This window comes from Gossypium raimondii, chromosome 2 (genome assembly GCF_025698545.1).
Source record: "Gossypium raimondii isolate GPD5lz chromosome 2, ASM2569854v1, whole genome shotgun sequence".
In the NCBI taxonomy this organism is placed as follows: Eukaryota; Viridiplantae; Streptophyta; class Magnoliopsida; order Malvales; family Malvaceae; genus Gossypium; species Gossypium raimondii.
The window spans coordinates 43,927,747-43,946,903 of NC_068566.1; the positions used below are offsets into that span (position 1 = coordinate 43,927,747).

At 29.8% G+C, this 19,157-nt stretch overlaps 1 protein-coding gene and 1 non-coding gene across 2 annotated transcripts; one reads left to right on the forward strand and one right to left on the reverse strand.

Moving 5' to 3' along the window:
- The first annotated feature begins 11,506 nt into the window (after positions 1-11,506).
- LOC128039441 (small nucleolar RNA SNORD25) lies at positions 11,507-11,591 on the forward strand. Its single transcript, XR_008193943.1, has one exon. It is a non-coding gene; the product is annotated as a small nucleolar RNA SNORD25 (small nucleolar RNA).
- Positions 11,592-15,661: 4,070 nt separating this feature from the next.
- LOC105789001 (uncharacterized) lies at positions 15,662-16,354 on the reverse strand. The gene has a single exon (XM_012616175.2). It carries the CDS (start codon positions 16,352-16,354, stop codon positions 15,662-15,664), a length of 693 nt encoding a protein of 230 aa, XP_012471629.1.
- Positions 16,355-19,157: the final 2,803 nt, after the last annotated feature.

Sequence of the window (19,157 nt, forward strand, 5' to 3'; positions counted from 1 at the left end):
GAACACTTTAGATTGTAGAGAATCATCGGAATCGCATTGAAAATACCATTAAAGAATTCTCTATATTTGCTTAATATTTTTCGTATATGCTTATATGTACATATATGATACTCCCACTAAAGTTTAAAACCATAAGTTTAAAGTGATGAGAATACCTTTTATTTTCCTTATGTTACTAAAGTTATGTTTAAAATAATTATGATATTTAATTTATAATTATTAATTAAAATTTTGAGATAAAATATAATTTGTGATAATTATACATTTAAAAATAACTATAATTTAAAATATAAGAAAAATTATGATAATTATAATTACATTTTACAATTATTGGTTAAAATTGATGTAAAAAAGTTGTGCTAATTTTATTATTGTGAAATAGAGTTATTACTTGAAAATTATCACTTTATTAATATTAAATTTAATTGTGTTAATTAATAATTATTTTGAATAATGTTACTTTTCATTAATTATATAAACTAAAAGTATATTGTTGGTAGAATATGTTAAAAATATTTTAATTATTAGTTGAAAATGTTAGTTATAATATGTGAATTGATAAGTTAATATATTTTAACTATATTCAATAATTCAAATTAGAAGTATTATTTTACGTTAATTATTTTCATTAAACATAAAAAATTTTAAAAATAAATAAATTAAATATCTAATGCGTAAAATTATATGTAACACATGTAACATTAGAAGCTAGTTTATTTAAAATGAAAATTTTTATTTAAGAATAAATTAAAATTATGTGATTGTTGTAGCACAATTTAAAGGTTAAAGGAAGACTGGATTTATTTGGATGCAGTAATAATTTAAAATAATAAATTTAAAATATTAATGTGGGTTTAAAATAACATTCAATAAATAATAAAACGTATGATTTGAAACTAATTAATAATAACGCATGAAATATGTACGTTATTAAAATGAAAAAAATTAGACTGAAATGTTTATTTTAGTGTTGTCATCATGAGTCAGTGTAAAGTTAACTTGTGACACCAGCTCAATCAAATGCATTATTAATACTAGAAATCCTATCACACACGTATGCGCGTGGAAACTAAAAATATGGAAAATAAATGTGTGTTTAAAAATAACATATATTAAATAATTGAATGTATGGCTTGAAACTAATTAATAATAACCCATAAAATATGTATGATATTAAAATTAAAATTTTAATTAAATTGTTTATCATTGTGTTGTTATCAATATTAAGTTAGTGTCGAGTTAACTTGTGACACAAATCCAATCAAGTACATTATTAATAAGAAATCTTATCACAGCGTATGTGTGTGGCAACCACAAATAGAACACAAATGTGTGTTTAAAAATAATATATAATAAAAATGAAAACGAGAAACCACGATTTAGACAAATGTGTGCATAATAAAATTAAAATATATAAATATAATGAAACAAAACTTTCGTTGAGTGGTAAATTTTAAAATTTTTCAATGTAACGATATGGATTCAAATCCTAGAATACATGTATTTCTATTCTTTTTTAAATTAAAAAGACTAAAGTGCTCTGAACAATATAACTTATTTTAAATACGAAAGGTCGATTTTATAATTTTCCAATAGAGTTGGTGTCTAGTTGACTCGTGACACCAACTCAATTAGGGATTTTATTTATTAATAGCATAGATACACAAATTTGGTAAGAGAAAACATTTTATGTTAAAATTTGATTTTTTAAGTTTACTCAAGAATTATTATTGGTGCAAAGGTAAAGAATTTACTTATAAATCAATTAAACATGAGTTTAATTTCTAGACATGTTAATTTTAGTTATTTTCTTTAAATTTATATAAAAGTATGAAAAGAAAAAATGCCATCAAAATAATAATAGTAGTCATTTAATAAAAGGTATATTAATCATTTCCTAACTAAGTTGGAGCTTGGTTGACTCGTGTCACGAACTCGCTTAGGGTTTTTATTAATAGTATAGAGACAATTGATGGAGGTAATAAAGTGTTCATAATAAAATTAAAATGTATTAAAATATCAAAATAAAACTTTAGTTGAGTGGTAAATTAAAAGTTTTATTGATGCAATTGGTGTGGGTTCAAATTTCATAAAATGCATATTTTAATTGGATTTTTTAAAGTGAAAAGATTAAAATACTCTCAAATAATATTACTTATTTTAATTACGAAATGACATTGCCATTATTTTCCAAGCGAGTTGGTGTTTGGTTGACTCGTGACACAAACTCAGTCAGGGGTTTTATTAATAATATAGATACAAGTAATGTGTAACACTCGTTGAATGACTCGATCATTGGGTCTGAGCTATAGAATGCTACATTCGTTGCCGGAGCAACATGTCAATTAAATGGCATACAAACATTTACACATGTAATCAAGTGTTAATCACATTCAAATTATGTCAAACAATAATTTTCGTGTCTTGTTCGAGCTTACGAAAGCTTTTTTTGTCAACCCAAGCGCAAAATACGGCCAAATTGTAGAGATTTAAAAGTTTAGAGTTGACATCATGGCATCATCACTTCCACGTCGAGGCGACCTTCATCAACGTCAGGGTTAATCGTTACAGTTCAGGGGTTGTACCATGGATGATCCTTAAGGTGTATTTATCAAACTTGAAAAATTGTATACTGGATCACAGGTTTGCCCAAGGGTGGAGTATTGGGAATACGAGGGTGCCAAGCTAAACATATTAACCCTTATCGATGATTTACGATTGTTGATAATTAGAATTGCAACCGAGCATCTTCAGCTGATATGCGTAGCATTGGGAACTTGGATCAAGGCTATCAACTCGCAACTCTCGATGTTATTGACTCAATCCACTTTATTGAGGCCCTCGTCAATGCATGTGTTTCGAGGCTACCATAATCTGCCCATAGTATAAATAATGCAACCCGTTCTCTATGTACTAACATTGGTAGTGGATCGAGGGCGTGATATCAAACAACAAGATCGCTACCGAGGCCACCTCTCTATTCGGTCGTTCGACAATGCATTATATTGTTGATGTTCCAATGTTTCAATTCTTTCCTTCTTTTCCCCTCTTATTAATCTAGTGAACATTGTAGAATATATGTGGAATGTGTAAAACATGTTGTACACACCCAAATTGTCGTAGAACCCGATCCCCATTATACCACTCAATTGTTGAAAAGTTCAACATAGGTTCGTTGATGCACCGCACAAATAAATAGTTGTGACCCTATGGGGGAATGACAGTTGCTCTGTCAGGTGCAGAACATGGCATCCATATGAACTACACAATATTTTACATTGTGATAGTTACATTAGGCAAATAACATAATCAAAGAATTTAAACAAAATGAATACAATTTAATTATTTTTTTTAAATTTACATGGTCCCAGACGAATGCCTCTATCATTCTTCGATTGACAACGAGATAAGCAAATTATGTGGACCTTATTTTTATTTGCGTCCGACATAAATACCCCCTATCAACTGCAATATATACACTTGAGTACCATCCATCAGCTTCCATTCAATAGCACTACTCGATAAGGTTTGAAGATTTTCTCTTAACTTGGAAAATTTCAAACTCATGAACCTATCTTTCCTATCACCAGGAAAGCGTCCAAGCAATTGATAGCAAAGGCTTGAAGGTTCGACCACTTTACTTAAAATCATGCTTGCATCACCGTCAATTGGGAGCTCAAGTTACATTTCGACATCTTCGAGGGTGATGGTGCACACTTCCCATGGGAAATAAAAAGTGTGGGTCTTCGAGCGCCGCCGCCAACCAAGGCAGATATTAAGTTGATCCTCAACTTAACAATTTGGACCAATGTGGCTATTCCAAACCTGACGGCATTCAAATATGGCATAATACGTTCATCCAGATGATAACTCAAACCATGTACACGCGACCTCAACACGCGAAACTCACTCTGTCCATATCATATAGCATTTGTTAAATTGGCCAACTACTGAAAAATTAAACCGCAACTCAATAAAAATATACATGTGAATAATAAATATAAAATTATTTTACCGTTCATTAATCATCAGTGTAGTATAATCAGATGCTCTGATAAGATAACTAATTCTGATATTTGCACAATTAATAAAAAATTCTTCGTCACTTGAATTAACAAATTACAATTAAAATTCTTCGTCCATTATTCATATAATTAAAAATAAGATTAATAAAAGAAAAGTTGTTCATTTGATTGAACAATGAAATGGAATACCTGTGATGAAAACGATTCTTTTAGAAAAGTTGTCATCAGAAATGAAATTTCGAATATTATTGACGTCTAGTAAGTGATTAATATTATTTGCAATAACTGGATGTGTCACTCCAAGCACGAAAGTGGGGGAAAATCGAAACCCCGGAAAAAAATGAAATGGGGATAAAAAATGGAAAAGGAAAAAAGAAAAATGAGTTGTGGGTATGTAAAAAAAAGATTGAGAAAAAAAAGGTACTTGATCATGACGGTCTGATGAGAAAAAAGAATCATTAAAATAGTGGGAGAGGAAAGAACAATAAGAAGAGAAATATAGAATCGGAAAGAATAAAACAAGCCGAAAAAGAATGATAAAGATGGGTGAATAAATCAAAACAGATAAAAAATAGATGAATAAAACAAACCGAAAAAGAATAAAAAAATGGGGTGAATAAAACAAAACAGATAAAAAATATGGAGGAAAAAAATGGATGAATAGAAAAGGAAAAAAATGAAAACTCAATATTGTCAGGTCACATCGGTGGCAGGGTATCATTTTAACTTATATGATAATAATACTAACAATAATTGCAATAATCACATTAGACAGTTGGTAATGTAGTTCAATAAGTTTTTTCTTCTATTCCATCAGCTTCTGCTTGAATCAGGTCCATTGAGAATCAAGTGACATTCAACTTTGCTTGATTTGGGTCCATTAGGAAACTCGTGACACAAGTTTGGGTCAGCACCTCCTCCCATGATAGTGCTCCGTGATACGTCTGGATGGGCGTATTATGCCATACTTGGATGCTATCGGATTTTGAGCAGCGACATTGGTTCGAACGGTTGAGTTGAGGGTCGTCTGAATATTTGCCTTGGTTGAGCAGTGGCATCTACAGACTAAAACTTTTCAATTCACCCCTTTTTTATCCTATGATTATGATCTCAAACTTATTATAGGGTTAATAAAACATCCTATTATGGTGTTATGAAACTAGGTTCCCTTGACAATATAACCAATTTGAACCTATGATCACATAACCATTGTTAACTGGAAGCCCTATTTTTACTTGAACCTGTAACCGCATAACTGTCAACTATGAAATCTTTAGATGATGAAGCGCTATAAGATCACCGTTAAATCCACCATACCTTAAAACTATCACAACTTCTCCCTAAAAAATATTTCTTTTAACTGACACTGGTGTCATCTAATAGACCGCGACACTTAAAAAAATCATTTTTTATTAACACTAGTGCCACCTGATAGATCGACTACAACAATCTGAAATTTGAATTTTTTCTCGACAATTCCAAAGGTCACCGACTAACCGATTTACACCTATTAAATTTTTTTATTTTTCCTCCTCAAGATTTCGTATTTTTAAGGAGTATCTGGAAAAATACAAATTGGTGTTGCCTGATACAATGGCGACACCCAAATTTTTTTTATTTAAAAAAGGTGATGATTGGATCATCATTGGGGGGCTGTGCCGCCTGATAGACTAGCGTCACCGACAGGCACTGTGGAGAACAAGTCATTTACGTAAATAGGGTCATTTTCATAAATAATTAAAAATTTTGGGTTTATTAGTTAAAAAAGCCACTAGATTTTTATTTAAATTATGTTATGTAATTATATATTTTAAACGGTTAATATTTATTAATTTAATAAATTAAATTATATTTTTATTATTTAATTATCGAATTTTGTAAATAATAAATAAATAATTAAAAAAAGTATAATTATATGACATTATTTAAATTAAAATAACATTTGTGGAGGCAAAATGTTTGATAAATCCTCTCTCGGTAAGTCTTTCGGTAGAAATGTGAGGTTGAATATTTTGGCTTGAGCAAAAACGTGCAATAAATTTGGAAAGACAAAAAAATAAAATCAAACCATTAATTCAATTTGAGGTTTTTTTTTTCGTTATTTTCTCTAAGAAAAAAAAATTCATGCAACGATTTCACTACGTGTATGTGTGTATATCTCTATATGTCTACATAAGCTCCAAAAGACAATTCTCGTGCAGACATCACTATATATCTATCTGTTCATGGGTCAGGTTATCCGTCTAGGCCTGAAGGTTTATTCAAAATTTTATGTCAAACAATAATTTTCATGCCAAACAAGTTCCACTTGACTCAAAACATACCAAATCATGCCAAACAAGCTCAAACATCAAAGTTCAACTTCTTATCAAGATATTCACTACTTATACAACAATTAAACTTAAACATTTCAATGTCATTAGACCTTAACATCCAAACCATTCAAATATCAATCTTTACTTATGTCATACCACATTGAAACATGCCAATTCACTTTCATTACGTACACTTAGGTACACATACACATCTATAGCTTATATGTTTTAAGCATGAGCTTCAAAAATAAAAAAAAATAAATCACACTTCTCATATATTCAACATTTAAGCCTATTTGATTCCAAATTTTCATCCAACTAAGTCAACCATGTTTATGTTGGAAAATCGGGTTTAGAAAATGCAACGGAAAATATGTTTAAGGGAAAACCAGAGTTTTAAATATCTTTCCAAAAACAAGAATTTAGTTGTGTTATCTAAAGTAATAAACACTTAATCGAAATCGTACATTTATAATTCATTGAGATTTTCTAAATTATTTTTTTAAGAAAAGTATTTTTTGAAGAAATTTTTTTAATCAAATTCTCTAATTGAATAATTCACACGACCACATAATTTAATTCAACATTTAATAAATCAACTCAATTAAATTATTTCCAAAGTCGCAGAGTTTTCTTCTAATTCAAATACAGTTTTATCGAGCTTTTGTTGAGCTAGCGGAGGGACCAATTGGACATATATAATTAAGGTCGAATAATTGCAATTATGTCCAGAAGCATCGTTCTGATAATTTGCAATTTACTTAATGATGGAGTTAGTTAACAAGAAATACCATGATTTAAAACTCTTTATTGCATACTCTTTACCAAAGCAATTCATCCAACTGCAGTGTCTAGAGGTGTGCATGGGCCGGGCCGGACTGAGCTCGATGTTTGCTAGGCCCGAGCCCGTCCCGGCCTAAAATTTTACCCAAGCCCGACCCTTATAAAAATGCTAAAACACTGGCCCGACCATATTAAATTTTATATTATTTTTTTAATATAATTTTAAAATATATATAATACATAAAAAATACTAAAAACATCAAATTAAATATTTCCCAACAGATTGAAAATAAATTTTAAAAAATATGTATACTTAAATAACACTAAGATAGATGCAACTTAACAAACAAATGTCTCTAAAATATTAGCAAAATTAATAAATGTCTTTAAAATAATAATAAAATTAACAATAAAATAAGTTTTATACAATATCCAAACAATAACAACAAAATAGTAGCAACATAATAGTAAAATGATAGCAAAATAGGGAGAAAACAATAATAAAATAATATTAAAATAAATCAGATTATTTTTATCTTTTAGTGAATTCGGGCCGGGCTCGGGCCCAGGCCACAAATGCCTTACCCGAGGCCTGACCCGTTTTTAAACAGGCCTTATTTTTTTTGTCCAAGCCCATTTTTCAGGCCTATATTTTCGCCCAAACCCTTCCACATTTTGGGCGGGCCTTCGGGCTGGGCCACGAGCAAGTCTAGCTGTGTCCAATGACCTCGTCATGTGTGTATTGTCCTCGTATGATATTCTTGATTCCTTTAAGTTAAATCCGTTCACTCAATACAATCCTATTTTATCTCATTATCACCATTATGTTTTCTTAAGGATTAATATGATCACTGTCAACTAACGACTATGGTAAATTGAGACACGCTCCATATTTATCAATCCACACAATGCCAATGAGAGGATATCGTTAAATTTTTAATCGAACTATGAATTTCATTGTTGCTATTAAAGCTATGTCATACACAAGTCATGTACCCAACATACCGACTATCGGCTCGATCATCTTCAGAGCATAAGCCTATACTTATATCAAAGCACATGAGTTATATACGTATGATTAGTGACTAACTTAGAATTTAGGTAAGTCACACCATGAACGTCACAAATGAATTAATTTATAAACGGATTCAGAACTAATTCAACTTGAGTCCAGTCCAATGTATCAATATTTTTCCAATTAGTACATTTGTCTCTACCTGTGGAGTCAACTGTTCCGATAGCCAAAACTAGTTATCTCCCTAATTGGAATTGTAGATGACCTAATAATCCTTCTAAGTATTTGAATCAAATCTCACTTTGATTCTTTTACGAGATTACTAACTCGTTTAGATTATCTATTTAAGTAAGTTGTCTTTCTCGCAATATAAATGTTCTTACAATGCCACTTATCATCAGTTTGAACTTAAAAAATCAATGACTCAATATTTGCTTGTCACAATTTTTCTATGTATGCAAAACATGAAAGACAAAAACAAAAAAGATATAATAGTGAAATGTGAAATTAAATTTATCTATTTATTCATCGTTCAAATACATAGAAAACAATTACATGTTAACTATAATATGGACACATTTCCCATCAGTTTAGTCAAACTCAATATTTGCATACATATACAATTCAACCATCAAAACCTTCATGGACCTATAAATGAATCAAATAAACTATATGCCAACACATATATAATGAAAAGGGAAAACAAAACAAGGAAAGCCTATAGATGCTTAGCTTCGTAAGTTCGTACGTATTAAACAAAACTTACCTTATTTTTGCCAACATTTCTAAGTTACTTTAACTTGGCACAACATTTGGCTAGACATGACAAATCACAAACACCAACATTGTAAGCATTTGCTTAAAAATAAATATCAAAAGATACCACAAATGTTTAACATACCAATTCATGTCACATTAGTTAACGATCTCCAATTCATATTTAATCAAGGAATAATATAATCACATACATAACAAAGGCATTACATCAATCAATGTTTCTTGCTCAATTCATTCAATAGCTTACCATTTGAATTATCAAGTTCAGTTCATCCCATTTCAAAATTTCATTTTCATATAAATGGTTTCGCCCAATAAACCCTAGTAAATGGACTCAGATACACAAGTATTTATGTCACACCAGTTGCTCGTTCGAGCTAAATATATATATATGCATATCAGGTTACTCGTCCAGGATAAACCTTTATAATGGCACATCAGGTTACTCGTCCGAGCTAAACCTGTGTCACATATAATTGAGAATTCGCAACAAATACTGGACCTCGATAACATCTGTAATTAATCTCTTACAAGTGCGCACAATACTCTATTGACATGTCAATTGTACCCTAACCTTTACTAAGTTCATACGAGCATTTTTACACTTACAAACATCACATTTCGATTTAGTCCAATTCTAGCCTTTTATGTCGATTCACAACCAATTATTGCACAATCAGATATATATATATACAAAACAAAAATGTAACAAAATAGCAAATATATATACAAAACAAATACGTAAGAAACTAAGTAAATGAATGTCATATAAACTTACCTAGTCAAAACACCGAACAAGTTGATTCTTTAGGGATTAATCAACAATTTTAGCTTTTTCTCAATTAACTTTGTTTAATCTGGTTCTTGATCTAAACAATTATTTTATACAATCCATCAATACTAAACATTTTCATATTATGCCATGGCATGAATGAAATTATGTACTATTATTTTTGATACCCTAAAGTTTTACATTTTATTCAAGTTAGTCCTTGAATTTGAAATAGCCATAACTTTCAAGTTTTAGCCTCGATTTTAAGTCTGACTTCAATTAAATTCATTAGGGATCCTCTACTTCTTATTTACATCAAAAATTCACATCAGTTTCACATTTTATCCACTTTACAATCTAGTCCTTTTCATAATCTAAGCTTAAAATCTATCAATTTCACGCTAAAATTTTCAAGAAATCAATAATGGAAACTTTTTAAAATTTTTAAAAGATTTAAAAATTAGTACATGGGCTAGCTAAATCAAGTTCTCATAACTTCAAAAACATAAAAATTACAAGAAAAGGTCATGAATTTACCTACCAAATCATGGCCAAAAGTTTGAAACCCTTGGAATGGTTTTTCTCTTTTCTTTTCTTTGAAGATCCAGGTACGGAAGGAAGGAGAAGATGAACATCCTCTCTTTCCTTCCATTCACCTAAGTATATATAGTATAATTAAACTTAATTAGCCTTACTTTATTGGTTTAATTAATCACTAATCACATTTTAGTGTATAATCCATCATCATCCACTATCACGTATTCCAAAATGGTTTAATTGTCATTTTATATTTTTGGTTAATTGCTATTTAACCCTAAGTATTTGACCAATTAAAAACCTATAGCAATTGGGCCTTTACAATTTAATCCATATACCTAAATTAACTATTAATTTGGAAAAATTACTAGACCAAACATAAATATATTTTTATATCAACTCTATAAATATTAAATATACAGACTTGATTTACGAAAATGGGTTTCCGAAATCGCCTTTTTTGATACCACTGAAAATCGGGCTGTTACATAATGAAGGTAAAAAAGTGAAAAGATTAAAATATCCTCAAATAATATTACTTATATTAATTATGGAAGAATATTTTGGTAACTCTCTAATCGAGTTGGTGTATTATTGACTCGTGACACCAATTCAGTTAGGAGATTAAATAACAGTATAGAAGTGAATTAAGTCCATTTGATAATACAACCTTTTGCAATTGATAACCAAACAGACTTAAGCTATTTTAGCCCAAAATATAAGCCCATTTACAAATGCATCAATTTAAAGGCCCAAGTTAATGTAACCTAACAGCAAACCCGATAATTTGGAATCTGAGGCTAGTCTAGTAATTGCATAGGAAATTAGGGTAAACTAAACACAAAGTCAAGTATCAGCCGTCCATCAAATGAAAGACTCATCTCAACCGTGAAACCTCTCCAACGCTTCTACTATATAAATTCGCCCCCACCTCCCTCTCCATCATCGTCTTCAAGCCCTAGGGTTTTTTTTGTTGCTTCCATTATTTCTCTTTTTGCGATTTCATTTTCATCAACAAATAAATAACAAATTGCCTCCCTTTCTTTAAATTTAATTTTTGAGGCTTCACTATCTGGTCTGTGAGGATTCAATTCCGTTCCCACAGGACTCGTTCCCTTGAAGCGAAATTCATTGTGTTGCTTTAAGTTTTCTTATTTCTCCCTCAAAATTTCAGTTTTCTCTATGTTTGTGGGAGTCCATTTAGGCAACTATATTTTCAATCATTATATATATTTGGAATTAAGAGTTTTAGGGTTTTGGGAGTGTTTTTATTCTTTTGTGAAGAACAGTGATGAGTTATAACAGACCTGTAATGACTTGCGAATATGATCGCAGATTTTTATGAACATCTAAGGGACTGAGTTCATTTCTCATAAAAACACTCCTAAATTCCATTTTTTTTCCTTTTCTTTTAGTCATCTTTTTTATGCGTTAATATCTTAAACTTGTTTTTAGCAACGATTGAATGAGTTTCAATCATGATTAGGTGGCTAAATGATTTCTCTATTTATTTTTTTTATAATTTTTATTTAATAATATTTTTTGCCAAGTATTTAATACCAATGAAAAATATATTTGTGGCTATTTTATCAAAATAGTTTTAAAAATATTATATTTACAAAATAATTTAAGTTTAAAATAATTATCAAAATAATTTAAAAGGAATAATAAAAATAGGTTGTGGTCTGTTAATGGTCGAAATTTACTCGTATTTTGTACTTCTGATTGTCTAATAATTATGTTAGGTTTAAAAATTAATTTTTGGGTTTTAGTCTCTCAATTGTTGGAATTTATGTATTTTTTAAAATTATATAATACTTATATACTAAAAAAATAAAAAATTTTTGTTGTTGGCTTGTTAATGGCCGGCATCCAGTATAATTTAAAAATTTTTTTTTTGTCAGAATTAGATATCAATATACGAAAAAATAAAAAATTTTCTTGTCAGAATCAAATATCAGAATACGAAACAAGTAAAAAATATTTTTTTTGGTGTTGGTCTGTCAATGGCCGACACCTAGTACAATTAATTGTTTTTTGTCAGAATCAGGTATTAGAATACGAAAAAAATAAAAAAAATTTTTGAGGTGCTAGCCTGTCAATGGTCGGCACCCAGTACAATTTAATTTTTTTTTTCGTGTCAAAGATGGATAGGATAGAAATAAATGAAATTTAAAAAGTTAGTCAGAACAATTATAGCAATTTACGGCATTCGTGGTAAAAGTGGAAAAAAAAAATACTTTTGACAACTTTTTGTTTTTCATTCAATTTAATTTATTTCAATGTTTGAAATCAATGCATGCCATAAATTGTTATAATTGTTCTGACTAACTTTTCAAATTTCATTTATTTCTATTCCATCCATCTTTGACACGAAATTTTTTTTTTAAATTGTACTGGGTGTCGACTATTGACAGGCCAGCACCAAATTTTTTTTATTTTTTTCGTATTCTGATATCTAATTTTGACACGAAAAAAAAGAATTTTTTTAAATTGTATTGGATGCCGGCCATTGATAGGCCTGCACTCAAATTTTTTTTTTTTACTTTTTTCGTATACTGATATCTAATTCTGACACGAAATTTTTTTAAAATTGTACTAGGTGCCGGCCATTGAAAGGCCAGCACCAAAAATTTTTTTATTACTTTTTCAGATAATCGATATCTCGATTCGACACGAAAAAAATAAATTTTTTAAATTGTAATCGAGTGTCGCCATTGACAAAGCCAAAGACCTAATTTTTTTTTCCTTTTTTCGTATATCAATATTATACAATTTTAAAAAAAATATATGGGTTCCAGCCATTGACAGCCAAAACCAAAAAAAATAGTTTTTTTAAGTCTGACACAATATTAAGTAATCATGGGTGCAAAATACGAGTGGGTTCCGGCCATTGACAGGCCACAACCCAATTTTAATGTTCCTTTTAGGTTATTTTGGTAATTGTTTTTAAACCTGAGTTATTTTTGTAAATATAATACTTTTTTAGAATATTTTGATAAAATAGCCTATATTTGCAAATATTAATAAATTCATATATATATTTTTACCGTTACACTAATAATTATTTTTTAATATAAAATATTTTTGATCACCTATATTTGTTGGTGTAATAGAAGCTAGTCGTTTGGTGGTGTGGTAGTAAATGTGTAATTTATAATTAACCATTAAATGCATTTTAATATCTATTCTAAAACAATTAACCGTTCATAATTTATTCCTACAAGTATGCACCAAGTGTCCTACCATTTCATCACCCAATTTATGTAGCCATATCCTATTGATAAACTCATCAACACACCATCTATTCTACATGTAGATGATCACAATCAAAATTTATCTTGCGCACAGAAAATACCTTCAAACATTAGAACATAATGTATTTTAATATGTCAACCTATAATTCTTAATTCATCACCTAATTTTTCAATTTATTTTGCATATACATTTTCTCTATAAATCATGCAATCGGACTTATATTTTGATATCCACTATCCATCCTTATTTCAATTTTATTTATAATAGATTTTCAAATTCCACTTGTAAGAAGTTAAATTCATCACAAAATGATTCCATTTCACATTTTCAACCATATATAATATTTCTTAATCTATTCAATTTTGTCCTTATCACCAACAACAGATTCAATTACACTCAATTGCAAATTTAGTTCCTAAAATTAGGACTAGCCTAACTTTCAATTTAAAACTCAAATATTCAACCCAATTTCTTCATAGTCCAATTTGGACCTCCTTTTTTTTCACTTCTAACATAAATTTTGAAACTTGTGCATATTAGTCCCTATTGTACAAAACTATTAGTTAACTTCACAATTTAATCTTTTTTCCCTAACAAAACCAAAAACTTCAAGACTCCATCAATGTCATCTTTTCAAAACTTTGACAATTTGGAAATAACACACGAGTAAGCTAAATTAAGCTCTCGAAATTCCAAAAACATAAAAAATACAAAAAAAAAAAAACCTTAATTGCACTATTCAATTTTTACTTGAAAGCTTGAAAACCCTTCAATGGCATTAACCTAATTTTCTCTTTTCTTCAATTCGGTTGGAATGTATGGAGAAGATGGGATCTTCTTTTTCATTCCACTACATTTTATCATATACTTTATTTTATGCTTTATATTATAATTTAATTAATTAAATTAATGTTTTTATAACATGTATATATAAATTTGCCTACCTAACTGTCCACTTATAATTCCAATGTGGTATAATTACCACATTGGTCCTTAGTCTAAGTTTCTAATTAAAATTTTATAATAATTAAACTTTTACCACTTTTTCAATTTAATCTTTGTACCTTAATTAATCACTTGATAAAATTATTTATCCAAAATTCAATTCACCTATAACATAACTCTATAAATATTTAATAAAAATATTTACGGGTTCGGTTTACAAAAATAAGATCCCAAACTCGTATTTTTCGACACCATTGACTTTTGGGTCGTTACAGGTAGTGATAGGGTTTGAGAGTGTCTAACAAATGGTTTAACCATTACTTCATACAAGTCAAAATAGAGATTAATTTATTTATTATATCATGTTAGTTTTGTGTTTTACTTAATAACATATATTGTATAATTCATCGTAAAAGTTTATTATTTTTCTAAGAATAATGTTTATCTTGTTTTAATTTTGGTTAAACTATATTTAAGGTTACTAAACGATTAGTAAGTTAAAATTTTAGTCACTTAACTTAAAAAAAAAGTTACAAACAATTATTGAATTATTCAAAAATTTTTATTTAAATCACTAGTTTTGCCTTTTGGTTCGTGTAACACACCCTACCTGACCCGACCATTGGGTTAAGGTATCGGGATGTTACGTTCATTGTCGAAGCAATTATGATCACTCCAAATCAATTAATTTTTTTCAAGTTGTTAAGCTTAAAATAGAATTAAAATATAATTGGAGGTCGTTAAGGGACTAAATTGTAAAATCCAAAATATTACTTGTCACAACTTCATTGAATTCCATGTTGCGATGCCACTCTTTAACTTGAGCTCGTTGTGACTTCATAAAACCCGATGCGACCTCAAACTTGCCACCTTAAATCTTAAGAAAAATTTTCTTCCTAACAAAAATGGCAAATTTCATATGGTATATACCAACCAAATTCAGCCATTATAATATTTAAACATGGACGAGCATAAAGTGTGTTAACATCATACTTAAACTCGGCCTGAATCCGACCCGACTCGACTTATAAACACCTAATCTGTACCCGCCTTTTCTCGGTGTAGTTGACGTATCTCTTCAAGAAGCCCCATCATTCTCATCTTTTGCAAAGTACAAAGGTTGTTGCATGGATCAAATCTTTAGTATATGATTTTCTTTGTAAGGGACAAAACCCTTTTCATTCACAAAAACAAAACTATAAAAATTCAACACCAAAAGAGGGAAATATATATATTAAGCAGAAGCCTTATTTTTCAATAGAATCCTGGTGACTCTGTTTCCTATAAAAGTAAGATAAGAAGAGTGAAGAAGGCTGGACATTCTAAACAACCTAACAATCTCCTTTACTTCCTCCTCACTACGCTCCTCCACAACCACCACTAAGACACCACCTTTTCTCACAGTCCTCTCCATCTCCCTTGCATACTGCAAAGGATACAAGGCGTCTTCCAAATGAGCAGTAAATGCGACATCAAAAGCCTCATCAAAGAAAGGAAGATTATGGGGGTCGGCCCTGCTAACAAAAGGCAATGACTCTATCAGCTCAACACCTGTAACATCCTCAACTCCCAGTTTCGTTAGAGCCATGACCTCATGCCCAACTCCAGCTGAGACACACAGCACTTTGGAGTGGTTTTTTAGGACACCCATTTGGTAAAGTTGGGTGAAGAAGTGAGTGTAGGAAGAGACCCTGGTGATCCAAAATTTGGAGGACCAAAGGCGAGTGTTTTTCTTGTGAAGAGGGAGGTAGTCACGAGAATAAAAGTCACAACTGGATTTTGGGAATCTAAAGTGAGGCTTTCTGGGAGCATTTCTTGGGATGCATGTTTCTGGGGTTTGGAGGAGGAGGTAAAGCAGAATCAATGTGGCTATGCTCACTGATATCAATGCTACTCTGTTTAGGACTCTCTCTATGTGCCTTTCCATTTTGGTTTTCTTACGTCAACTGATATTCTTTTTACCTTGGATTTCAGGCACTCTCGTTATCCATCAATCATGTGAACTGAAGCTCCTTACAATTCTGAGATGGTAAAGCTGTATGTTTTCACTGAAACAATTCCGCAACCACTATCACCGTCATGCATTGTAATAACACAACATAGCTCATTACTGCTAATAAATATGATAAAATTGGAACAATACAAGATATATTTGGCAGCAATGAATTCTGTAACCCAAACATATTCAAGATCTAAACACACATCTGCCCTTGGATTAAGTTGACCTCATTTCTTTGGCCAAAGGCTATATCTGACTTTGGCAAGATCATATATATGTTTTGAGTTACAGAATTGATCAATCAATGAATAAAAATAGCAGGATCATGATGTCTGTCAAGACAAAATATGTAATGCCATAATCTAAACCTGATAGAAAAAACTATGATCTACTAACACAACTTAAAGGAATTTGATTTAAGCAACTTGATAACCATTTCATGGAAGATAAGAAGTCCTTTGAGGGAAGGCAAAGCCCTTATTAGTTTTATTATCAAAGGACAGTGAAGTGAAGGTCATGATTTTTATAAAAGCCAACCCACTTCTTTATATGATGAAAGGACACACCAATACTAATGACAATAGAAGCAGTGGTGCCAGTGATGGAAGAGGGAGCCATGGATGACCCAACAGTGATGAATGAGAAGTTTTTGACTGTTACTGGAAACTAACAAGTGTTTATATGAAATGCGGGAAATGGGGTTTTTCTTTTGTGGTAGCATTAACTACGTGAAAGAAAAAGATAAGAGAGAATCACGCAAAATGCCCTCACATCTCATACCTACGATTGCTCATTCCCAGTTTTCAAACATCAAAACTTGAAATGTAAAATAGCCTGGATCTTCTATAAAGCAATCAATCAGAGAACGGTTGAAAAGAAACATTTACCTTGAAACATGCAGCCCCTCTTCGGTTTCGTATCTTTGGAGAACCCAGTATCGGATCTGAGGTAGAGAGGGCCTAAAACAAACAAGATGTTACAAGTTCAGATGCTCCAAATCTAATCATAATTGCCCAGCCTTCAGAACTATCTATCTCTTCTATATTTAAAACTTTAATTCACCCATTAATCCCATTTTAATTAAGTTGCAAAAATATCATAAATTCATTTTTTATAAAGAAATAAATATTATTTTATCTTTTTATATGAAGTCTACAACATTTATTCATCAAAGGATTTGAACTAAAAATATCATGTTTTCATTGTCTTTAACATTTATAGAATTTTTTTATTTAAATTCTTTTAAAATTTTAAAATTTAAATTAATAAAGATAAAATTGTACTTTGGCCCTCTAAAATGATAAATTTTGATTTAATCTTTTAAAATTATAAAGATGTAAGCTATTAAAATGTTGAAATTGTATTTTACTATCGTAAAAATCACAACTTAATTTCGCCCCTAAAAAGAAGTTCGGTTTTACCGACTTTATTATTTCAATAAAAATACATTTAGTTAGATGAATATACCGATAGATCCTTTTATTATAGGGATTGAATCAATTTAGTCCTTGCATATTAAGAAAATCAAATAAAACCAAATTTGAGAGATAACATTTACTATTTAAAAAATGATATTTATTTTTTAGCAAGATGAATTATGTTGTTTGAAATTGAACTATAAATTAAAAAAAATTCATGTCATTTTTAAACAACAAATATTAACTCTGTTTCAATTTAGTCTTATTTAATTTTTAATAATACAAAAATTAAATTAATTCATTTAATAATTGAGGGACTAATTTAATCTAGACCTTGCAATAAAGTAACTTTGTAAGTACATTCACATATTTGATAATTTAAAAAATTAAATTAAGTGAAATTTGAATAAAATAATTTCAAACATATTCAATAATTTAAGACAATTTGAATAACTTTATATTCTTTAACCTATAAATAGTGAACTTGCGAATGATTTGTGAACACATTTATTTTATTATTATATTATATTGTTTTTACTTTTTCAATCATAATATTTTTCAATGGTTACAAAATTTAAAATAATTTTTAATAAATAAAATATATTTTAATTAATATATACAACCAAATCCGTACATTATACAAAATCTAGTTTGCTAATAAAACTATAAAAAGACAATTACACATAAAGCCAAAAAATAGACCATTAACGTTTACATCTTTAGGAAACTCGACCCTTGTTCTTTTTTTTTGAGAGCAATCGAGTTAATTTTCTTAGTTTTTAACAAAAAAAAAAGTAATGATGTTGACATTGCATGACTATGTGGCAAATTGCAATCAACGTGGCTAAAACGACGTTGTTTTGAAGTTGTGTTATACTACAACCCGACTAGGACACGTGACAACATGAGAAAAAACTAGAGGGATACCCATGAACGACCCTCCACCTTTATTGTTTGGATGGCCACTCAGTAACCGACTACCCGCATAACTCATATCACTCAAGGGAAACAAAACATATTTATAATTTCGATCAACAACCTATTTATAGGCTTCTCTATCGTGATCAACAACCAATGTTTTGATAGGCTTGGAACACTTTTTTAAAGGATGATTTTATCCCATTAATAATCTTGAATATTTATCTTATAAAAGCTTTCATAAACTAGTCTTCCAATAGCTCCAAAACTCTCTCAAATAACATTTTAATCATCAAGAGATAGTAAGACTTTCATGCTTATCCAACCACCTCAAAGTATTCAATTGGGAGACTTAGTATCCAAATATGCAGCACTCAGGTGAACCAAACTCAGCG